The sequence below is a fragment of the Phragmites australis genome, chromosome 4, assembly GCF_958298935.1.
Source record: "Phragmites australis chromosome 4, lpPhrAust1.1, whole genome shotgun sequence".
Taxonomy (NCBI): Eukaryota; Viridiplantae; Streptophyta; class Magnoliopsida; order Poales; family Poaceae; genus Phragmites; species Phragmites australis.
This window is the reverse complement of record NC_084924.1, coordinates 42,582,890-42,606,882: the sequence shown is the minus strand read 5'-3', so window position 1 is coordinate 42,606,882 and position 23,993 is coordinate 42,582,890. Positions and strand designations below refer to the sequence as shown.

Here is a 23,993-nt window from a genome sequence, read left to right as displayed (position 1 = left end):
CTTGCAGGCCAGATAATTTAGTATCATTTTTTAATTGTAAGAAACTTTGCCGTCATGCTCTCTCAGCAATTCTATCATCTGGAAGTCTTATTTGATCTTTGGTTCATTATGCAACAAGGCAACAGCCTTTCGCATGTTCAGATAATCCAACCCTTGAGAGGTTGAAGAGAAGATCCAGATGATGTCCCTTTAGGATCATAAAAGTCATGCCAAGGTGTGCAGCGCTGTTCCCCCAAGTGACCCAGTCAGCTGGTTTTTCTTGGTTTCCATCCAAGAACTCAATTTGTACTTTGCCAACCATTTTCTGTGCAGAATCTTGCATCTTCCTTGCATCACTGGCTTGTCCCAATTGTCCATGGAATCTACTGTCAACACTTCTTTATATTATTAGTTTACTGGATGTCAAAGCTTTATTTTTAAGAAGAAAGATCAACCCATAACTCATTTCCCCAATCAATCTCCATCAATAGCAATGTTGTCAACTCCTCTATGTGATAGAATAATTACGGCTGTCTGAACAACTGATGCAGGAACTGATTTGCCGTCTTCCATGCAACCTAGCCTACTGTCTCGACGTGTAGAAATATCACATGTAGAATTGCTAGTTTATAAAGGTAAGTTAGAATAAACCATCCTGAATGCTAACATATTCATAACAACATTTTGATATGGTCTTTCTGCGCAAAGTAGCTGAGGTAGGATGTATATCTTAGTATAATGACAGCGTCGCAAGCAAAACCAACAACGCCCTGCTGCATCCTGTGGAACAAAATCAAAGCGATAACAAAACACCATAAGGTCACATGGAAACATGGCCACCGCGGCAGGCGAAACCGATCAGCCCATGGCTCCTACATACCGTCAGGGGTCAGATTCGCTGGTCCGCGAAACTGACGAGCGAATGTGGCGTCGAGACTCAAGAGTCAGCAGCGATGCTCTGCGAGTAATAACCAAACAAATGTTTCGTCCTCCGTGTAACCTTCGTTGGACGCAATCAAAGGAAGCAAGTGAGCAAGAATAATTAGATTTGGCAGTGCATGTTCGTTGGACACGATCGCAAGACAGTAATGTGCCTAATGGATGAATGTGCGTCAGTCATGGTCGATCTTCTTGAGCTTTTGGCAAAGTTAGCCCGGAATCTATACCCTGGATGGCTGGATCTATTCCCTGCGAATCGGCAGACTAGTTTGTTAATACGTTTTCGGCACATCGTTCTAGTTCACTACTAATCGGCCTAGACAACGAGAACAGAGGCTTGTCAGCCTCGACACGCACAGTGAGCACCATGGTTTTTTCTCACCGATCGATGGAGTTCTCCGTCTCTTTACTCTTTCTGGTCTTCAACGACCACGGTGAGGTCATCGACCACGCTGTCACCCTCCCACGGCGCGACATCCATCACGCGCACCCACTGTGGCGCCCAAGGGCTCCCACGCCCTTCGATTTCAACCGCACCGCCGGTGCTCGTCATCACCCATGGCGAGCTTCCCTCTGCTATCTATGACGTTGACGGCGTCCATCTCCCGGCGGAGGAGCTCGACGGCGGCGGCTCGGACCCCCTCGTCGCGCACGGTGGCGACTCGTGTGGCAGCCCTTCTCAGCGTCCTCGTGGGTCCTTGCGCGCGGTAGCCGTGGTCGGCTTGGTGGAAGTGGCCGCACTCGGCAGCCACGGCGACATCCCTGCCATTGCAGCGCTTTGCGCGCATGGGCCGCATGGGCCTAAAGGCCGAACAGGCTCTAGCCCAGGTTGGCTTGATCCATACGGCGGAACCCACTATCAACGGCCATTTCACAATAAAACTCCCAGGTTTTCATGCAATTGCAGCGCCGTCATTTAAATAGTGTTTTATGACTAGTACATTTATTATTTAAGCTCTTGGTTTAAAAAAATTGCAATGCACAGTATTTACCTCATGTAAATATTCAATTCAGACCCGTAGGCCCTCAAAAATTGCATCGTGAGATGTACAATTGCATTAACTTGAGTTTACTTCATGTAAATTTACATTCCAAACCCTATATTATGTAATATTTCATGTGTTTACTCTAATATAATCCCTATAACATACCTTCGATTATCAAACATGTTAATTTTGCAATTGATTTCATTCTTACAAAGTTTACTTTTTAAAATTCTTCTTAATTAAGCCTAAAGTGCTCAAACACCCAAAGCGTTTAATTCAAGCTGAATTCTATGCAAAATCATAATAAGTAATTACCTCCTTTAATATTTGAGAAACATAAGGTAGTGGAAATAAGGCATCTATTGCGCATTTGCAAATTATGCTCCTACTACTGTGAGATCTACATCATATCATATGTATATGGTGACTACCTTCAATGTGCTATTTCAAATATTATATTTAGCATAACATAAGGTAATAGGAATATAAGCATCTACTGAAATATGTTAGATTATGCATCTTACTGCTATGAGATCTACACCAATTCTGGTGACTATCTCCAACGTGTCAGCTACATAGTTGAGGTCTGCATTGTGTAATTCAAGACTCATCTTGACATTATAAATTTTGCATCATATTACAATATTATCGTGATGATTTTTAATTTACCCACAATAAATTAATCAAATCTATGGTCAAATCCATGTATGTCAAAATGGCCGACAAAGAGTTTGATCAACTCACGCTTGACAATCACAACTATTCAACATGAGCAATAGACGTGGAGGTTAGTCCAGCGTCTCACAGAATTGTAATGACTCTCAAAGTTCCCCAAGAGGGAGACCCACTGCTTTTAGATCAAGTTAAATATAGTGCACTATATTTAATAAGTAATCATATCCATCCGGAACTCAAATCTAAGTATCTGATGAAAGAAAATCTGAGCACTTTATGGGTTGATCTCAAAAACAGATGCGAACAGGACAAGGCAGTTATTCTGCCCAAGGCTAACTATGAATGGACACATCTTCGTCTCCAGGATTTCAAGTCCATCGGATAATACAATCATGTAATTCACAAATTTGTTTCAAACTGCATTTTTGCAAAAAAGAACCTTCAGACGAGGACATGATAGAGAAAACTTTATCTACTACGCTCCCCATTGATAGGGTCTTACAGCAACAATACTGTGCAAAAAATTACCAAACTTATATTGAACTGATTCACATACTACTTCAGGCCAAAAAGCACAATGAACTCCTTTTGAAGAATCATTATCAGTGTTCAATTGGAGATGCTCCTTTACTTGAAGTACATCATAATGTTCAGAATAACAACAATTTTGACGGCTCTACTAAATGCCATCCAAAAAACTTAAACGATAAACGCAAACGTCGCAAGAAGTAGAAGTCATATGCACCGGATCAGGGTCAAGGCGTTACCAAACATGACAAAACTAATATTTGCTCAAATGTGGATGCTACAAACACACAACTATGAAATACCACACCCTGAGACACCTAATTGATCTGTACCAAAAGTTTGTTGGACTCAGCCGACCAGCTCAAGGAGAAAGATATGAGGCACACTTCAATCTGACACCATCAAAGAGACCAGTTGTTCATAATAAGTTCCGCAAGAACCTAGTAACAACCTTTAGCAGCCAGAGGGTCCCATGAGCACGAAAAACATGATTGTCAAATTTGCTTCGCACAATATATTTGGAGACCTTAACTAGTCTCCAATTTTCTTAGATACTATGTTATCTACATGCTATTAATTACTGTAATATAATATGTTATCATCACTTTACTACATTATATATAGTAATAATGTATCAGCACACTTGATATTCAATAAAGTTTATATGTATTATATATATCTGATAAGAATTTCATATTGAATTCTTCATTTCTATATATAGATTTTTACGGGAGTCAATCCGATGGAGGAAAAAATATGCCTTGTGGACAATTGCACCTCAAACTCTATATTTACGGAAACAAAATATTTTCAAACTCTCATAAAGAGAAAGAAAATATTTTGACAATCGCTAGATGTGATGCAATAATAGTTGGCTCTGGTCTTCCCACTATCACACTCCCTATGGGTACACAGATTACAATCGAGAATACATTATTGTATCCCAATTTAACTTGTACTTTACTTAGTTTTAGATATATCCATCAGAATGTTTTCTATATTGAAACATATGATGACAACAAAGAGGAATTCCTCCTCTTAATAAAAAATAACGGATATGGCGAGCTTCATATATACCATCTGGATTGTTCTACACATATATCAAACATGTATCACATATTGCGTAAAAAATATTTTTCGATCTTGATCAAATCAAGACTTGGTATGATTGTCTTGGTCATTCTACCTTTGAGGTGAGAAAAATTATTAACAATTTTATTGATCACAGAATCAATTTTCAAAATCCTCAGATTTGTGTGCACCACATGTATCACAGGAAATTTAATTTTAAGGTCTTATTACCTTAAAATTTATAATGCGCCACCCAATTTCTTGAACGCATTCAAAAACATATATATCGTTTTATTTATCAATTTTATGGATCATCTAGATACTCTATAATACTGATTGATGCATCTATAAAATAATCTCACACATGTCCCTTATATATAAGGCACTACACTTATACCAAACGCATTGCTCAAATTATTAAAACTGCAGCAAATTATCCTGGATGTAGGATCAAATCTATTCACATGGATAATGGTGTTCCTTAACGTGCACTCAATTATTATTTGGATTTGTGCACTATTGCATTAACTACCATATGTGCACATTCATAATAGGATACCTAAATCTCTCATCAAGAGAATAAAATCATTTGCATGACCAATCTTAGAATTGTAATTTACCGGTATCTTGTTGCCAATATGCGGCCTTACACACCACAAATTAATTCAAATTCATCCAACTATAATTATACGGCTCCCTTTGTTGCAGTTAGTACGTAAAAATTTAGCCTCAGCCAAGTATTTTTCATCTGCGAAAATCAGTTATGTTCTGCACGTACCGATATCACCACCGTACAACATACATTAAGGGGCATTGAGGATCCACATAAAGTATAATTATATGTCAATTATATAATATCTCAAATCCCTCACAAGGGACTTGTTCATTGCCCTTCTGCTCGTAACATTTTGAGAACAATCCTAGCATTAGGGAGAGATTAATACCACAAAAATACCAGAAATCAGAAGAGAATATCACACGCGTTCACATTCAACCCTCATATCCATGTACCAGAGATCTGAACCCGTATTCAAAACATCTTATATTTGCAACATATTCCAAATAATCTGTCATATGCATTTACTTATCATAAAGGTATCATCAAATCCGATTCTCATTGTTACCTAACAAAATCACTCAACTTCCAAATCAAAATAAGAGGGAGAGAAGTATAGTCACAAGGGATAAAACTTATTGCAAGCTCAAAAACAGTGGGAGAACATCCTCTAAGATAGTAAATACAAATCAAAATTAAGTTGATAGACACCTTATGGATATTCACTATCCGATGTTTAACATCCAAAAGCCCAGCATAAATGTGTGCACAAATTCAAGTGTTGTGTCATTGGAACACTCTAACTCTATTGTTTTGGGAAATACACGGAGTTAAAAGAGATAATATTTTCACAAACTATATTGATTCCATATAATCAATTAATACCAAGTGTTGACACACATATTGCCATACACCTTCAATTAGATCCAGACCAAATGTACTAGACAGAGTGCTACAACCCTTAAATTTTGGTCAAACCAAATGTGACAATTAAGAAGAATTATTGTCGCTCAGCAATAGAAAGTATTTACCTCAATAATACCTTATCCTCACAGTGATGGTGAGATAGCAAAGCACATAATTCTACAAATCAACATACCCTATAGTAGATTTGGAAATTACGTTCCTATATTCAATTAATATCATTGGCAGATCAAATGATTTGGATATATTCAAATATATAATTCCCTAATGGACTTCGTATTCTGAGTCCAAATACAAAATCACAATATATATTATATAGAACTTAAGTCATTTCATGACTCCAAACAGTTAAGATTGATTGTGGTACAACTGACTAAGTGAGTTATTTTCATAGAAGAGTTACTCCGACCACGATGATTACATATGTGTGTTCATAATGAAACCCTACTTGGATTTTGTATCATCTTCAAACCACACACGACAAAATATACAATCATCTTAAGATGAAATTTGAGATGAATAAATTGGGTAAAACTAAATTTCACAAGTCTACAACTTAAGTATATTCCCTCAGGAATATTTATCAATCGGTCTACCAATATCCAAATGATATTGGACAATCATATCCATCAAAACACTTATAGTCATTCAATCTCTAAATATGAATCAAGATCCATTCATACATTAGGTTGACGGTGAAAATATATTAAACATAAAGTTCTATATTTTAGTGTCATCAAAGCGCTTATGTATCTTGCACACCGCAACATACCTAATATTGTATTTGCAGATAACTTGCTAACTCAAATAGCGCAACTCCAACAACACCATTAGATGAGAGTCAAAGTGGATATCCACATATATCTTTATGGCATCAAAGATCGGATTTATTTTATCAGAAAAATCAATATATGACCATAGTGTGATATGACCTTCTCATATGAGTCATCAAAACAAATTATAGTTACTACTTCAACCTATCATTTTGAAACATTACATACATGTGTATGACTTTGTAGAATGATCAAACACATACAATAGTCGTTCTATTAAATCACCCACCATTATGTACGAAAATAATGCTGCTTGTGTTACTCAGATGCAAACAAGTTACATAAAAAGCAATATACTAAATATATTACCCATAAATTATTCTATCCTCATGAGTTACATCAAAGTGGAAAGATAAATATCCCGCAAACTAAATCTTACGGTAACCTTGCAAATTTATTCACAAAGTCTTTATCACCTTCTATATTCCAAAAATATATTCATGAAATTGGTATTCAACAATTTCGAGATTTGTAAAGTTCAAGAGAGTCTCCTCCTAAATTATAACTTGTTCATACATCATATTGTACTCTTTTCTCTCTATAAGTTTTACTCACAAGGTTTCTTATAAAAAATTTTAATAAGGCAATATCTACACAAGTATATATGTCATATATCATATTTTCCCTAACAAGGTTTTTAAAGGATGTATCAAAGATATACTGATCCATAGATCATATGTATTGTTCTCTAAACTCGCTTATGGATTTTTTCTTTTAAGGTTTTCTCATATAAGTTTTCAACGAGACAATAATCAATATATGCTATATCATTTTCTCCTTATTTTTCACTAGATTTTAAAAAAAAATTAGTGACATATCATTATTACTATCTCTCTCCTCGTATTTTTCTTACATGATATTTAGAAGAGTTTTCAATAAATATAAGTAGAAGAAATTGATCGAGAGAAGTGTTAAAAACCAAAAACATGTGATCTAATTTCTGTAACCACCATTAGGAAGAAATACCTTCCTAAGGATTGTATCTGTTAGGAAGAGATATCTCCTTAATGAATAGACACACTTGCATCACATCTCTTCATCTTATATAAATATGTGTACAAATCAATCAATGAGAACAACTCTTTATATTCTCTCCATCTCTGTCTTTGTTTCGAGCAATCTACTCTCTACTTTCTTTTTGTTGCGGGAATCTACTCTCTACTTTCTATTCTCAATACAATTGTCAATGCAAAATGCTGCTTGGCCCTCTACACGAGGAGATTCATGTGGCAACTGGCCAGAAACGAAAATACGTGAGGTGGATTTATATATAAATTGTTATTCTAATTTCGTAAAGGAAACATTCAAATGATAGATAAAAGAACATTTTGAGAAAGAAAAGGCATTCAATTCACATATCTTATATCGCGCGGCTAATGGACTTCTTATTGCGAAGAAATGTAGCGTGCGATGCTGGAAGCCATGTCATACCTGATTCAACCGAAGTAGTTGACTGAATGTGGAGAAGGAAATCAGACAATTTCCAAGGCTCCTCACAAGAACAGACTCAAGAAGCAAATTTGTACGGACCAATTTCATTATTCCGACGAGTTAAAAGGGCAAAAAGGTCAGGCAAAGGCGCACAGCATATACCAGATCATAAGAGCCAAAAACAAAAATTTACATTGCATAGCTAATTTATTGGAGATCGATAAGCAGAACAGTAGTAACATATCTCCAAATACTACTTTGCTCATTTGGCCTTCAATTGAAAAATTACAGAAACCATATGAGCAGTGAAACAGCTAAGAAAAAATAAGAATGACTTGAGAGCGGAAAAGAGCTTTCTCCGACAAATAATTGCCATCCCTTGACAAAATCTAGGAATGAAACAAAATGATTACACTCTATGTACCCTATGCAACCTCCTTTGAAAAAAATTAAGGAGACTAACCAAGCCCCAACAAATTTGTGACAATGCGTCCCGCAAATATATCTTTTTTATCGCAAGCAACCAAATGCATCATGAAATGCCTTTGGATGTTCTCGAAGGGGGCCTGCTTATCTCTGATAGGGAAGACGAATGTGCTTCTTCGTATCTTTGTATCTCCTGCATGTGATTCAGGAAAGTTACATAGCTATCTTCTGTTTGGGAGATAAGCAGCTTTACATTATAAAAGCCTCATTTAACCAAGTTCCAGTCATATTGTTACAAAAAAGCAATTAATAATTCAAGCGCATAACTTTGGTCTGCTACCAAAGAACAAATTGTTATGTCTGGTGCCGAAGAGTTACTTTCTCTGGAGCAGTTACAGTTTTCAGCCAGCAATCTGTTTCCAACGTGAAAAGTATGGCCATAACTTCCAACAGTAACAATCAGAAGGGAATAAAAGAAACACTATTACACAAACTTATAATCAATTTATAGAAGTGTGAAATCCAGGCAGACCTAAAGGCCAGAGCAGAAATCAAACAAATATAGAATGATTTATGCTTCACAGATAGAAAACCTCAATACTTTTGTGCATATCTGGAACAGGAGCACACAACTGAAAAGTTCGGCTGCACAGATTCCAAAACTATATTTGGAACAGGCAAGAGGACACAGCCGTTTATTCTATGGCAGCACCGACAACTCAAATAAATATAGCACAATCAAATAACTGAGCAAAAGACAAAACATTACCTGCGATAATGTTACAGCTGAAGCAGATTTGTGGGATTGCAGTTGATTCTTCAAATGGTCTCGGTGCTGCAGCTGCATGTTCTCAAATTGCTGGAGAAGGGATGGGAAATTGATTGCACTATAGTTCTGTGTATCTTGGTTTCGATTGCCATCTTCTGTAACTTGTAGAATCTGAGAGTATGGATTTGCTGAAGACGTGCGCTTGAGATTTTCACTGAACGGCACAGTCTTCAGTCGAGTCCTCAAGATTTTGAAGGCCGCACTTTGCTGCATAAACGTAACAACCCAAGTTGTGAAATCTTATACTTCAAACAGTGCCAACTTTCCTCGAGTGTAAATGTTCAAGCGAGCGCATGCATTAACCAGGCCAATTTGGGAGCGGCTTTGTGATAATGGAAGCAACCAGCAAAAAGCATTAACGATGCAAAAATCAATGCACCGATTGCAGTACAATAGAGTTGTAATTCACTAGTTATTCCAGATGCTAGCCAAATCTGAAAAAACCTGGAGGTTATTTGGATTCCTCGGAAACCCCCGCCTACATCACCATTCAAAATTTCATGCCCTACTATGAGCAACCTCTCCAATAGAATCTGTTCAAAGTTAGAACTCATAGGAATAACAATGTACTCCTAGTTTTACTCATTCTAACAAATAGGGAAAAAAAAGACAACATTCCGCATGGAAATGGAACCTAATCATAGAGAAGGCTCAGAAAGGAGATGAAGAAGGATGCCAAACGTGAGTGCAACGAAGACAATTTTTACATCACAAGCTATTGCTAGTTTCATCATATTTAGATGGATACAACACATATTTGTTATGGGTTTGATTGGTAGAATGACAGACAGTGGCCAACCAGATAAGCCCACTGCATGGCAAGGACATGTCCTTCTCCTTGCTTGAGAATTACAATTACAATAGGCCTCCTTACACAGCACCTCCTAACAACTATGGGTAGAGACAATCTAAATGATAACCTACCTACGAACCTAATAGATAGGGTATCAAATAACAAAACCTTGCATTAGGAAACTAACTATTATTTTAAGGAAAATAGATATTGTTGTTAGGGAACAAATGGCAGAGCCAAGACTAATTAATTACTTCTCAACTATACAGTACCTTCAGAAAGTGAAGTCCACTCATGAGATACCTATCTTAAGGCAAGATTACCACAAATATCAGACACTCTGCTTATGAACTGGATTGAAACAAATCTAGAATAAACTGTGCCAGAAGCCAGGTTAAACTATTATAGGTCAGATATGTGCGACATGCAACTTTTGGCAAGCGCAAGTTTCCCAAACGTTCAAAAAAAGAACCTTCAGGCAATATCAACAATAAGATTCAAAATTTTTATTTCCACAAGGTTCCATCTTTCTACATATCTCAAGTTTTTGGCTTTACATCATGGAAACAGCATATTCATTAAACATTAATCAAATAAAGGCTGTTGGATTTGCAACAGTTGAGATATTGAACATACCTGAGGCAGCAGCATCAGTAGACCATAAAGTGTTTTCAGAAGCCAAGTGTGTTTTCCAGGCTCAAGAAGCTGCATTTTTTTAAGCACATTATGGAAGTCCCATGCCATAATGATAAGTAAGGATAATGAAACAAAAAAAATGTTGTTCTAGAGGTAAAACAAAAAAAAATTGCACAACATACATGTCAACATAGTTTTCATAACATGTTGAAACCCCAACATGCTGGCTTTACAGCATCCAAGGCTGAATGTGAAAGCATTAGGAGGTAGCAAGATAGCAAATAGTTTGAGAGAAGCTTATACCAAAAAGACTGCAAGCATACAGTAAACGTACAGATAAAGATCAGGATACAAAGATTGATCCAGACCTATCATGCCATGTCACATCAGCAATAGTTCAACTAGAGTCAATGACAACGGAGGGAGGGAGGGAGAGCGAGATTCAGACCAAAGAATATTACCTGTAAACGCAAGTAAGCAAATACTGGAGTCTCTAAGAGACGGATCAATTTATCTAATTGCACCAAAAATGTCACATTTATGTCTTCTTCTCCCAGAGACTGAATAACACAGCTCGCATGGCTGTATGCCTACATATATTTAAAAAGAACATCCAGAGATCAGTGGAGCCAAGTAAGCAACACAAATTGCAAAACCAGTCATTACCTGAGCAAGCAAACACAAGCTGATCGTAGCCATCGGAGAGTGGCACCACGAAGCATATAAAGATTGAAACAAGTCCTTGCCACAAGAATCCACCAATGACTTCTTAAGAAGAGAGCGCAGCTCACCGAGTTCAGTCGATGTGAGCAAAATCAAATTCAAAGCCTGCAGGTAGTTAAAAAATTAATAATCATCTATACTTTGGCAGTAGGAGAATGGTGTACAGCTAGGACATACCTGAACCATGATGGATGCAAAATCAAGGTCAGTTTCACTCTCAAGAATAGTGGAGAACTTTCGATAAACTTTTTCAGCACCCAGAAGAACACAGAGCCGACGGACTATTAAAGCACCACGCCTGTAGAGGTACCTCAAACCATTATTTTCAAAGATGTCCACCAAATATTGGATTGTTCCTAAAACCACAAGTGCTGATTAAAAAATAGATTCAGCTTTAGATATGGAAATTTCACATACTTCTCCAGCAGAACGTGATTGTTGTGGAAGGTGTGGATTAGGTATGATACAAGATGATGGAAGTGGTGAGACTCTTCAGCTATGCATGCATGAACTTCCAATACTAATAGGACGACCTGCACAAGTAAAAATCTGTGACAAACAACCGCCATGCTCACAGCTATGGTAATGGAAAATACCCATGGTGCTTAAACCCATACAGTCTATGTGTGGTAGCAAGAAGTTTGTTTTGGTTGTGCCTACAGTTACCTTAGAATTATGCCAGGTCCCAGTAATTGAAAAAAAAAACTGAATCCAGTTTGAGATTCATCAAGCAAAGAACATTAGATTTCCAGCCTTGGCAAGGGCAACGAAAGCACAGTGGATCCCATAAGTGAGAAAATAATTGACTTGTGCCCTCCTCACTGATCTAAACCTTGCTTGATTTATTTCAAATACTTAACTACAAATCACCACATATAAATAGAACAATATAATACCAGCTAGCTACAGCCCACAATAAGATGTAGTTCTAAATACTTGATAACAAGCAGTGCAGTTTGAAAGGATTTTCAAAAATAGCTCACCGCATCTGAAGGATCAGAGAGTGCATTTAGAAGTGGATCGAAGATATCATTCAGGTATGCCAAGAACTGTTGCAGAAAAATAAGTAAATCGATCATAGGATTATGGTACTTCTGTAATAAAATTGAAGTGCAGCTCTCACAGGTCCAATTCAAACTTAACAAAATAAAACATGAGAACTGTAAAAGCTTGAAATAAAGAAAACATTTATATCGTAACTTGTCGAAATTTATTGCTGCGCAGTCCAAAACAGCATGCATAGTTTTATAGTACCTCAACACGATATCGAGCAAGCAGAGTGGAGAACCAATGCAATGCTTCAATCCGAGTGGCCTCGTGTTCACTATTCAACTCTCTGAAAAGAAGGGGAGAGAAGGTCAAAGCCACATCACAAATGTCAGGTCGACATGATTTTCAAGTTAACTACACAACTAGGTGCCTAAACAGTTAAACTTAATTTCTTATTCAACGGATTGAATTAAGAACCTTTTTGCAATGGAGAGAATCGCTCCAATATCAAATCCCTCAGTTGGATCAGCTCTTATAGCACGAAGTTCTTCATTAGTTTCACGTGCAACCTTGCAAACAAAGAAGTAAATAACTAAATAAATAACACTGTCCCTGAACAAGCACAGAGTTTACATCTGCAAGAATAGTATGAATTTCAAAAGCAGAACACAGAAAAGTACCACTCGAATTTTCTCCTCTTCGTCAGATATACATGGTAAGATAGCACCCAAAATATCTGCATAGTAAGGAACGAGTTGTTCCCCGCCAAGCTTCACAAACTCGTTGATCTGCACTTTAAAGGATAAACCATATGACAAATATTCCTACAAGTATGCAAATAGCTTCTACTGCCTGCAGTCTAAATTCCTATGTTAAGATCACAGAAAACATGAAAGACAAAAAAAATTACCCATGTGATAGATGTCAACCGAGTGAATTCATCAGAAGAACCTGCCCTCCGAACAAGTATTTCAGCCATACGACCATAATCTACATTCTTTTCATGTAAGGTAGGATAATCAGCATTGAAAGCATAAGACATGAAAACAACCTTTAAGAGTCTATACAAAGACAAAAGGATAACTGGAGGAACATGCATCCGACAACATGTCTATTACGTTTATACTGTTAACAAACTTGAAACTCATACAGATATACGAGCAATTTTATGGACGACAGACTTACTGGTGAATTTTTTATCTCCTGCAGAAACTCAGAAAGTGCTGCATCAGCTTGCTGCCTTATCTCACGACTGGAATCACTCAGCATATTGAATAAACCTGCAGGGGTGTCAAAAGCAAGGTGGTTGAACTGTCAATAAAAGTAATGCACTTAGAGAAAAGGGAGGCATTACCATCGAGAAAATCAGGAAGGAAACCAAGCATGTCAATATCAGGCACACTGTCTAACACTGTTATCCACCCCACCAAAAATTGTCTTACATAAGGATTCAACACGTTCATGCGCTCTCTCAAGAGTGGTATAAATTCTTCTATGCTAAAGAGCAAAAGCAAGATGAAGTAGCAATCAGAAGTCAATACTGACATTAAGATAAGCAAATCACTGATAAAAAAAAGGCAAATCATATCCAGCATACCTGAACTGATCACTCTCAGTCACGATATCCTGGTTGATAAATAATTATCTTATCAGGGGTGATTAAGAGGAGACCAAGGGAGAAGTTCTAGGAAATACAAGTACAGTCCAGACAATCATACCTTAACAAGCCTGTCAAGAAGATGAGCTGCACTCTGCACATTAGCATCCGAATCTGCAGACAGCTTGCACAACGCATCAAAAATCTTGTTGAAGTAGATGATGAAATCTCCTCTTACAACCTACAGATAGAAAATCATGTTAAGTGAAGCGAACATACAATTCATGTCCCGTTACTATGTTAAATGTTTACCTTTGCTATGTTATACAGCGCTTCACAAGCATAGTAGCGCACTCTGCTATCTTGGTCCAGGAAAGAATTAAGCACAGGTGGCACGATTTGCTGGAAGCACAGAACCAGAGAGCTTATTGGGCAGTCAAATTGACAAAACAGAACAAAGGCACAGCAAATTAAATGTAAACATTAAACATGATTCCACTTAATGGCCTCTGCTAGGCAGATATGTAAGCAGCACAATAACAATTTATGATTTATGTAACAGAAGCTTTATATTAAACTATGAAGTTATACGATTCAAACATGACTATGCAATGCCATCAAACAAATTGATGCACAAATATTTTGTAGAACCATGCAATAACTCTCAATAATATTTCTTCCAAATCCAAAATATTAACTTAACAACAGATGGCAGTAACATGCCTCCATAAAATCCTACATGTCACGGCATAAAGAACACCATACAGAAGCAGAACTAATATTTTCAATCACCAAATGCAACCAGCTGCCGGGAATGCCAAAAGGCAGAGGCTCAAAATGGCAAGCCAACTCTACAACCTAGAGAAGTGAACATTTTTATGGTGAATCAGCAAGCATAATGTCATTTAGCACTTGTGGAAAGGACTGTAAATAATCTCATCCAGTCATCCTGGAGTCCCAAAAGGTAGCGGCTCAAAATGGCAAGCCAACTCTGCAACCCAGAGAAGTGAACGATTTTTATGGTGAATCAGCAAGCATAATGTCATTTAGCACTTGTGGAAAGGACTGTAAATAATCTCATCCAGTCATCCTGGAGTCCTAATGCATTAGCTAAGGTCTCAATACATGTAAAAGAGAGAGCAAAAACTTCTGAAGATCACCAGAAATGAAGGCATCAAACTTTCTGTTTCATCTACTGTTTAGACTCCAGCATTTGGTAACATTGACTAAAAGCCACCTTTCAGAACATGGTATACCAATAGAGCGACGTATAATCCAATATAAAGCTCGATAAACCAGACGGCTACTACCATCAACAATCCAGCGACCACAGTTGCCAACTTGCAATTTACAGATTACGTAAAAGCTCATAAAAATCAGGCAGACAGGTCTTAAGCTAAATAGGCATACAATGAAGCTTAAGACACACACAGATTTCACCAGATACAGGATGGCACTTCATAAACTTGAATAGGAATAAACTAAATAGAATTTAAGATTTAAACGTTTGCACTGGCAAACCTCGAGATGCTGAGCGGCCTCAGAGGTTAGTCCGACAGTAACTGCTGCAAGGCCAATCAACCCACCCTGCTAACATCAAAACACCACAGAACTCAACAAATCTGAACCCCATCAAGACCAGAAACATGACCACAGCGGTTTGAGCAAACCTTCCGGTGGTTCGCCTGTGGTGAGTAGGTGAAATCGTTGGTGAGCAGAGAGATGACCGCTGATATCTTCTCATGCTCCCCAGCTGTCGCGAGCTGCTTCACGATCCCCTCAATCTGCAAAAGACCCCGCCGCAACAAAAATTCCACCTCAAATCCCTCGCGATTGCTCGACGACAGAAGCCCCACGAGGAACCGAAACCCCTCACCTCGAGCGCAGCGTTCTTCCGCTTCTCGTAGAGCTTGTCGCAGAGGTTCCGCAGCACGGCGCCCGGGATGATGGAGAGCGCGTCGGCGGCCATCGCCGGAGAATCGACCCGGGAGACCCCCCCCCCCTCCCCCGCCGCCGCTACAGCCTCCCGATCGACGGCGATCGCCGCATCGGTCGCCCCCAAGGCCCCCAGAGACCGCGACCCAACCCTAACCAGGCAGGCGAAGCCTGAAGGCGACGAGCACCAGAACCCTAGCTCCCTAAGCCCAACCCGAGCTCGCTCGCCGCTCGCTCGCAGCAACAGCACGAGCCTATGAATGGATTTGGACGCGGAGGCGACGGTGGTGTGATCTGGAGGAGGGGGAGGGGATCCGGGTGCTGCTGCTCTTCTCCTTCCCAGGGGTAACGTTTACCGTTGCGGCGGCCATTAACGGCGACCGTCTCCCGTGGGTGCGGGTCCAGCAGGGAGGCGAGACTGGCCGGTAGGGCCAGATACCGAGTGCGGGGATTACGGTGCAGGAGGCTTGGTCCAGGCGGGTTCCGAGTGGTGGACTGGCTGTCTTCCTGCTGCAATTGGATTGAGCCGTGCTAATGCGTGGATTCGGTCCAGGTGGACCGTAGGGTGGAAGTCCTGGGAGGACACGGAGAGGTAGCGCGTGGACCAGGTGCATGCGGGGAGGGGTCCCCGGATGTGCTCGTGCACGTCCGGTTTTCTCTTTCCACGGAAAAGGGGAGGCTGCTCATGCTAATCGTCGGTCTTTCTGGTCCAAGTCCGTTCGTGATAGCGCTATTGGTTGGAAGAGGAGGATGCTTCGTGCTGGTGACATCTTGGACGAGGAGATTGGGACGCGAAAACAAATGTAGACCTTGCGTGATCAATGTCTTCGAGATATGATTGCTCCATCTGATTAAAATGACTCTAAATTTTAGATTTGATGTTTGATACGTAGCACTACCTTCGTTTTTATTTACTTGACACTCAATTTTTATTGTAGCAATTTTAATCTTACGTTTTTTTATAAAAAATTTATAAATAACTAAAACTTTCGTATCATCATGAAATATACTTTATTAGTATTAGATACTTTTAAGTATTCGTAAATTTTTTATAAGAAAAAACGTATAATCAAAATTGCTACAGCAAAAAATCGGTAACAAATACACGAAAACAGAGGTAGTATAGTTTGTCTTGAAAGATGTGAGATATCTTCACCGAGGTGCACCGTGTAGCGACATATCATTGTAACTCTGTTGTAAACATGTGTTAGCGGGTTGATGTGCGTTGTTTTCTCTAATATCAATAAGAATGATATGCTATACAATCAACAAGGACAGACCCTTTATATTCCTCCCCATGTCATCTGAATGTTCTCTGCAATTGACGTATCACCTTCACCTACTGTCAAACTCAAATTCCAAATTTCATTTTTTATGATAAAATACATTGCTATGAAATAATAAGGTAAATTTGAAACTCAACAATTCAACACGAACCATTCCGTACGAATCAATATAAATTCCACAAGATCTCTGCAAAAATTCCACACTCCAATCAGATTCTAACATCTTGGGAGACATCATTAAGAAAAGATAATGCAATTAGATCAGGCTCACCTTGAAACTTTAGTTAAACTATCAAACAGACAACCATAATTGAGTCTAAATTCTTTAGATGAGCTCACATATGTCTTTAACATTGTGTAATAAGTGTCATCAAAATATGTGAACAATTTTTTAAGATAATTATCTATGTGTCACTAAATGTTAATAAATTTTTTGATTTGTTACTGAAAAAATAATGATTCTTTCATACCATCCCTTAATTATCTCATTCTTTTATAATAGGTGGTTGTGTGTTTTTTTATAATTAATATTTCCATGTAAAACTACTTACATGTGGTAATAAACATATGTATGATCCAACCAAAAGTAAGATAGCATAGCCTGTTAGTAAGATTTTTTATCCACATCACTCCAAAGTTTAGAATTTTTATTTGGTATTGAGATTTTGGATATTGGTATATGAAAGTTGGTGAAATCTAAATGTTGGGTGGAAAATAAACCAGCCTGAGGATAACGGTCGAAAATCACCATCCAGGTCCCTTTGGAGCCTTGATCTCTAAACCCTCTGCTAAAAACTCTATCTTCGATATCATCAGATTTTTTTCACGGTACCATTCGCACTTACCAAGCTCTCCATTGGCTTCGCCGGTTCGACCTCCCGAAGCCTTCCAAAACACGGCCTCCCGAAGCCTCGGTCCTCCGAAGCTTCGACCTTCCTAAGTCCCAGCCCTCCGGGGTCCCGCTTCCCAACGCCTTCACCTCCCTGTTCTATGTCTCCCACCCCGAGATGACCAGGCCAACTTCCCTATAAATAGGAGGCCATAGTCCTCTGGGCAGAAAACGGTCACAAGGGACACAGAACACGCATCACAGCGAACCTGTGATACTCCTCCCAAATCGATCCATTTTTTTCTACCATCAATACATTCGTAGTGTTCCTTACTCTTAAACTTTGTCTCCAAGCTTGAGTCTCCTCCTTAGAAAAACTCTCACCGTACTTGCTAGGACAAGACGAATTCTTGCTCCAACAGTGGCGCCGTCCGTGGGGATCTCGAGCACAGAAATGCTAAGAGAGGTAGGAATCCACCAGGAAAATCACCAGAGAATCGGCTAAAGCCGCCATACCCACCGTTGCAAGCATGCAACAATATGCGTGGATGTCTCATCCATACGCACTGTATGCATGCTCCAGCCCCGCTATCGTGTGGGACGGCGTTCCTCCGACCTTGACCAACCCAGAACCCTGTATCGGTACATGAACTCTAGACGGCGCAGAGGCCTTCCAACCCCTTCACAATGAAGATCTCACCGCCTTAGTAGATGACGCGGCCAAAGCCATAGCCAAGCATGCCGCCTTCCAATAGTTCTGGCGTTCCAACCCAGGAATGCTCCCAATTGGGCTTGGTCCCCAAGTATCCCCTTCAACCACACCTAGAATACCCCGAGCGAGCCAACATCTTTGGAAAGTCTGTCCACCTAGCGCCCTCCTTGGGCCCCTCAGGCAAGAAAGGGTTCCAAGGAGACGGAGGGCTCCGGGGGGCGCGGATCCCGCCAGCGCCTCCGACGCCGCCCTTGTGACACCAACCGTGCGCAGGGAACTCCAAGCCCGCCTCGTCCGGGGAGGCATAGTTAGAACCACTTTGACTCCAAAAACTGGTTCACCGAACAGCCTCGATGGTCTCCCAAGGGGGAAGGAAACCTTGGGGAAACCACAAGCTCCGAGGCACATCACCTTCGGCAGCGACCCCAATGACAACTCTAAGCTCCGGTGCCCCCGAAGGCATACGAGTGCGTCCTGCACGGACCAGGGCGCGGTCACAACACCAACGACTGTCGCACCCTCATTACCTTGCAGGAGCAATACCTTAGAAGGCAAGCAGAATACCTGACCGCAGAAGGAGCCGGCAAAAGACGACGCAAAGTTCGGAGCCCTGAGGCAAATTCCCGAGCGAATCCCCGGCCCCTCAACCTTGCACCATCACCACCAACTCCACTACCAACGGTACCATACCCAGCAACAAGAACTGAATTGGGGACACGTCGTCGCCAGGCTCCAGACGAAGTACCTCCGGAACCGGGCAGCGGCTAGGGGCCGAGGTGGTCGAGGATCGCCTCTCCCGACCAGCCTTCGACCACACCTCCCACGTGCCGCCGCCAGACTCCGGACGGATTACCTTTGGAGCCGAGCAATGGCTAAAGGCTGAGGGGGTCAAGCACCGCCTCTCCCCGCCTAGCCACAAGCTTCGAGGCCACCAAGCCTCACAATAGAGGTCTTATTCCTATAAAGGTACACCCACTGTTAACTACCTAGTAGTTTACCTAGTGATCCGTCTTTCATGCGGCAAGGTTGGAGTCTGTTGAAGGCCTCCAACCATATTGTTATAAGTCTTTTGCAATAGATAGCTGCTAAGTGGATGTAGTAGAACTTAAGTTACATTCTTATTTAGCATGAGCAGTTGTTTAACCTAGCTATGTTTCATGCTATAAATAGCTTCTCGTTGCCAACAGTAGACTGCAAAACCTAGCTAGTATAACTATGCAAAATCTCTGCACTCCTGCAGACGTATCGTGCCTAGGTCGCCTGGGGGGCGGGTCTGCCTAGGTTTCCCGGAAGGCATTGCGTGGCCTCGAAAGTGTAGTTGTCGCGTATCAAGGGATTTCCTTGATAGACCATGTTACGGCGCCATCCGTAGGACATCTTTGGGTGGCGTGACAAGCCCACGTATCGCAGATGTAGCATGCCTAGGTCAACTGGAAGGCAAAACTGCCTATATTTTCTATAAGGCATTGCGTAGTCTCGATAGACAGTGAGGCCCATACCCGCAGGCGCCGCCTATGTCTAGGTCACCTGCAAGGCAGATTATGACCAGAATGTCCAAGAAGGCATTTGTATAGCCTCGGGTGTCGAAGCCACGCCCCGGGGATGTCCTCGGTGGCGGAGTTGCGGTGCTTCGAGAAATGTTGTCGCAAGAAATCCTCGTTGCACGACATGCCTACACACCGTGGGCGTAGCATGCCTAGGTCGCCTGGAAGGCAGGAGTGACTAGGTTTCCTGGAAGGTATTGTGTAGCCTCGATAGTGTGTAGATGCCGGTTATCAAGGAACTTTCTTGGTAATGTAGTTGCGGCGCACTCAGAGGATTTCTCCGGAGGCGTGACAAGCCCACGCACCAGTAAACATCACTTGTCTAAACCCAATGTCATCTGAAAAGGTTTCTCAGAGGGTAGGCTTTGCCCTGGTAGGAAGTGGAGCCCACACACCACGGGCGTAACATGCCTAGATCACCTGGGGGGTAAGATTGCCTAGGTTTCCTGGAAGGTATTATGTAGCTTTGATAGTGTGTGGACGCCGCATATCAGGGGACTGCCCTGATGTGAGGATGCGGTGCTCTGAGGAATGCCGTCGTAAGGAATCCTCTCTGCACGACACGCTTATATACCGTGAGCACCTCTAATGCCTAGGTCACCTGCAAGACAGATTACGCCCAGGGTGCTCTGGAAGGCATTGCATAGCTTCGGTCGTATAAATGACACGCGTCAGGGCACATCCTTGGTGGACAGTGTTGCGATGCACCCCGGGCGTTTCCTTGGGAACACGACATGCCTACACACCGCGGGCGTAGCATGCCTAGGTCACCTGGAAGACAAGACTGCCTAGATTTTCTGAAAGGTATTGCGTAGCTCCAATAGTGTGTAGGGCCTTCGGTATTAATACATGCCAACAAACCTTACCAAAACTTCCAAGTAAAAACGGAGAGTTTTACCAAAACCTCCGGTAAAAACAGAGGGCTTTACAAAACCTCCGGTGAAAATGGGAAATATTACCAAAACCTCCGGTAAAAACGAAGAGATTTACCAAACCTCTGATAAAAACGGTGAACTCTATCACAAACATCCAGTGAAAACGGAGAGCTTTACCAAACCTCCGGTAAAAACGGAGAGCCTTTTACAAACCTCCACACAACAGAAAGTTTTACAAACCTCCAACAAAAACGGAGAACCTTACAAACCTCGGCAAAAAATGGAGAGCCTTTCACAAACCTTCACAAAATGGAGAGCCTTTTCCAAATCTCCGCACAACGGAGAATTTTTTACAAACCTCCGGCAAAAATGGGGAGCCTTTCTAAACCTTTGCACAACGGAGAAATTTTTACAAACCTCCGGCAAAAACGGAGAGCTTTTTCCAAACCTCCGCACAACGGAGAGATTTACAAACCTCCGGCAAAAACGGAGAGCCCCTCCAAAACCTCTGCACGACGAGAACTTTTACAAAACCTTCGCACCACGGAGAGACTTCCGAAAACCCCCGCGATGGAGATGTTCTCTTCTAAAACTCCACCGGGAAAAAGGATTCTGAAAAGACCTGGCGAGAAAGGTACCCCGGCATCTTGAAGGCTAATGCCTTCGTGCTGAAGGGGTAAAAAATCCGCTAGCCTCTAAAAAGGCACAGCAGACAAATCAAATAGGTATAAAAATCCCCCTCCCTACAGGGAAAGGTATGGTCACGTGACTCAAACTATGGTAAAAGGTAACAATATTACCCAATCATCTCATCCAAAAACATTTTTTACATGTTATTTTATGAGGGTTATACTAACATTTAATAAAAGCATGCGCCTCATAGCATGGGAAACATAGTGGAACCCCAGACTATCCATTACAGAGACAGCAAGGCCGGGCAGCGGCTGAAGGCCGAGGGGGTAACAGACCCTCTCTTCCGCCTGGCCTTCGGCTTCACCTCCGACACGTCATCGTCAGGTTCTGGACGGAATACCTCCGAAGCCGGACAATGGCTAAGAGCCGAGGGGGTCGGACCCTCTCTTCCGCCCGGCCTACGGCTTTACCTCCGATGCACCGTCGCCAGGTTCCAAGCGGAATACCTTCGGAGCCGAGCAACAGCTAAGGGCTGAGGGGATCGCGGACCCTCTCTTCCGCCTGGCCTTCGACTTCGCCTCCGATGTACCGTCGCCAGGCTCCGAGCAGAATATCTCCAGAGCCGGGCAGCGGCTAAGGGCCAAAGGGGTCGCGGACCCTCTCTTCCGCCCAGCCTTCGGCTTCCCCTCCGACGCGCCGTCACTAGGCTCCGGACGGAATACCTCCGGAGCTGGGCAGCGGCTAAGGGGCGAGGGGGTCGCGGGCCCTCTCTTCCGCCCGGCCTTCAACTTCGCCTCCGACGCGCCGTAGCCAGGCTCCAGACGGAATACCTCCGGAGCCGGGTAGCGGCTTAGGGCCGAGTGGGTCGCGGACCCTCTCTTCCGCTCGGCCTTCAGCTTCGCCTCCGACGCGTTGTCGCCAGGCTCCGGACGGAATAACTCCGGAGCCGTGCAACGGCTAAGGGCCAAGGGGGTCGCGGACCCTCTCTTCCGCCCGGCCTTTGGCCTCGCCTCCGACGCGCCGTCGCCAAGCTCCGGATGGAATACCTCCGGAGCTGGACAGCAGTTGAAGGGACCGCCTCTCTTGCCTAAGCCTTCGGCTGTGCCTCTGATACATCATCGCCTTCAACCTGGGCAGTTGCTAAGGAACCCGAAGGGTCAAGGACTACCTCCGGAGCTCATCTCCAAAGGTTCCAGAGAGACTTCGTTGAGTCGGAAATCTAGAACAAATTAGGAAGGAGTACGTAGTAACCAGGCCTGATGAGTACACAGTAACCAGAGACGACGAGATCGCCACTACTCCACCTGGTTCTCCTCAGTTAGCCTAAGTATCCACCGATCGTCAGAAAAACTAACCATCGCCTTCGAAAGGGATGAAGAAGTATGGTTTAGAGGCACGAAAGCACACACGCATGCGGACACCCGTTCGAAAGGTCCTCTCACATTCTGATATGGAAAGAGACATGACTGTTCTCGAAGATCCACGTTATATTATTAAACAACCAGTACATCCAGAGGATACAAACTAAAACAACCGTACAGAAATTGCCACAAAGAAGATGGATCCCTACGGAGCAAAACAAGGTGAGAAAGAGTACAAGATGACTAAGTCTCACCGTGACATGGGTATATCACGGCGACACCAAGTACGCCATCTCGGTGAACGTCTTCACCTCCTATGGGTCCCGGCAGGGGCCACGCATGAGACGGTGTATGCGCCTCATCTGCGCCCTGCCGTTGCGGAAGCCGATATAGTAGCCGGCTCCCGAGCTGCCGGAGGACCCTGAGGAGTCTGAGGAGGTTACCAGCAAGGCCCTCTCCCTCGCCTTCCCAGCCCCTTCCTGCTTCGCCGCCGGGCCCATTGACGCCGGCTCACTCTCCCTTCGTAGGAGATCCCAGTCGGTCTCCTTGTCGTCATCGGAGATATCAATTATCTCGACAGGCATGCCCTCCCCGGCCAAAGGTCAGGCCGGGGCGGCGGACAACCGCCTCCCCTGCAAAGGTGGAAGCTGTTTCGCCTCCGACGCCTCTACCGACAACCGAAACAACCCGACTCCCGAAGGAGCCATCGAGATCATCAATGTCTCCGAGGAGGATGAGGAGGAAGACGATACCATACTCAAGTCAAGGTTAACTGCTTGCTCATGGGCTACGGAGACTCCAACCAGGTAACCCCGGCTTTATACCCGAGCCACGCAGCCACGTAGGTCCGGAAGATGAAGCTGGACGAACGTCGTCGTGTCCTCCCATTAAAACTCCTAGGG

General features: G+C 42.3%; 1 protein-coding gene across 2 annotated transcripts; it reads right to left on the bottom strand.

Moving 5' to 3' along the window:
- Positions 1 to 8,091: 8,091 nt before the first annotated feature.
- On the bottom strand, positions 8,092 to 16,210 carry LOC133916615 (protein VAC14 homolog). 2 transcript variants are annotated; one of them, XM_062360361.1, is made up of 20 exons: positions 15,793 to 16,210; positions 15,587 to 15,700; positions 15,438 to 15,506; positions 14,229 to 14,318; positions 14,038 to 14,157; positions 13,917 to 13,945; positions 13,674 to 13,816; positions 13,505 to 13,599; positions 13,230 to 13,316; positions 13,000 to 13,107; positions 12,797 to 12,888; positions 12,584 to 12,665; positions 12,313 to 12,378; positions 11,747 to 11,862; positions 11,507 to 11,627; positions 11,273 to 11,434; positions 11,068 to 11,196; positions 10,607 to 10,675; positions 9,118 to 9,384; positions 8,092 to 8,541 (listed from the first exon to the last, which is right to left on the bottom strand). In XM_062360361.1, the coding sequence occupies exons 1-20, from the start codon at positions 15,883 to 15,885 to the stop codon at positions 8,455 to 8,457; spliced, it is 2,139 nt and encodes a 712-aa protein (XP_062216345.1). In that variant the 5' UTR covers positions 15,886 to 16,210; the 3' UTR covers positions 8,092 to 8,454. The 2 variants fall into 2 exon arrangements, with proteins under 2 accessions (XP_062216345.1, XP_062216347.1); XM_062360363.1 differs by having other exon boundaries at positions 15,438 to 15,503; positions 15,793 to 16,209.
- Positions 16,211 to 23,993: the final 7,783 nt, after the last annotated feature.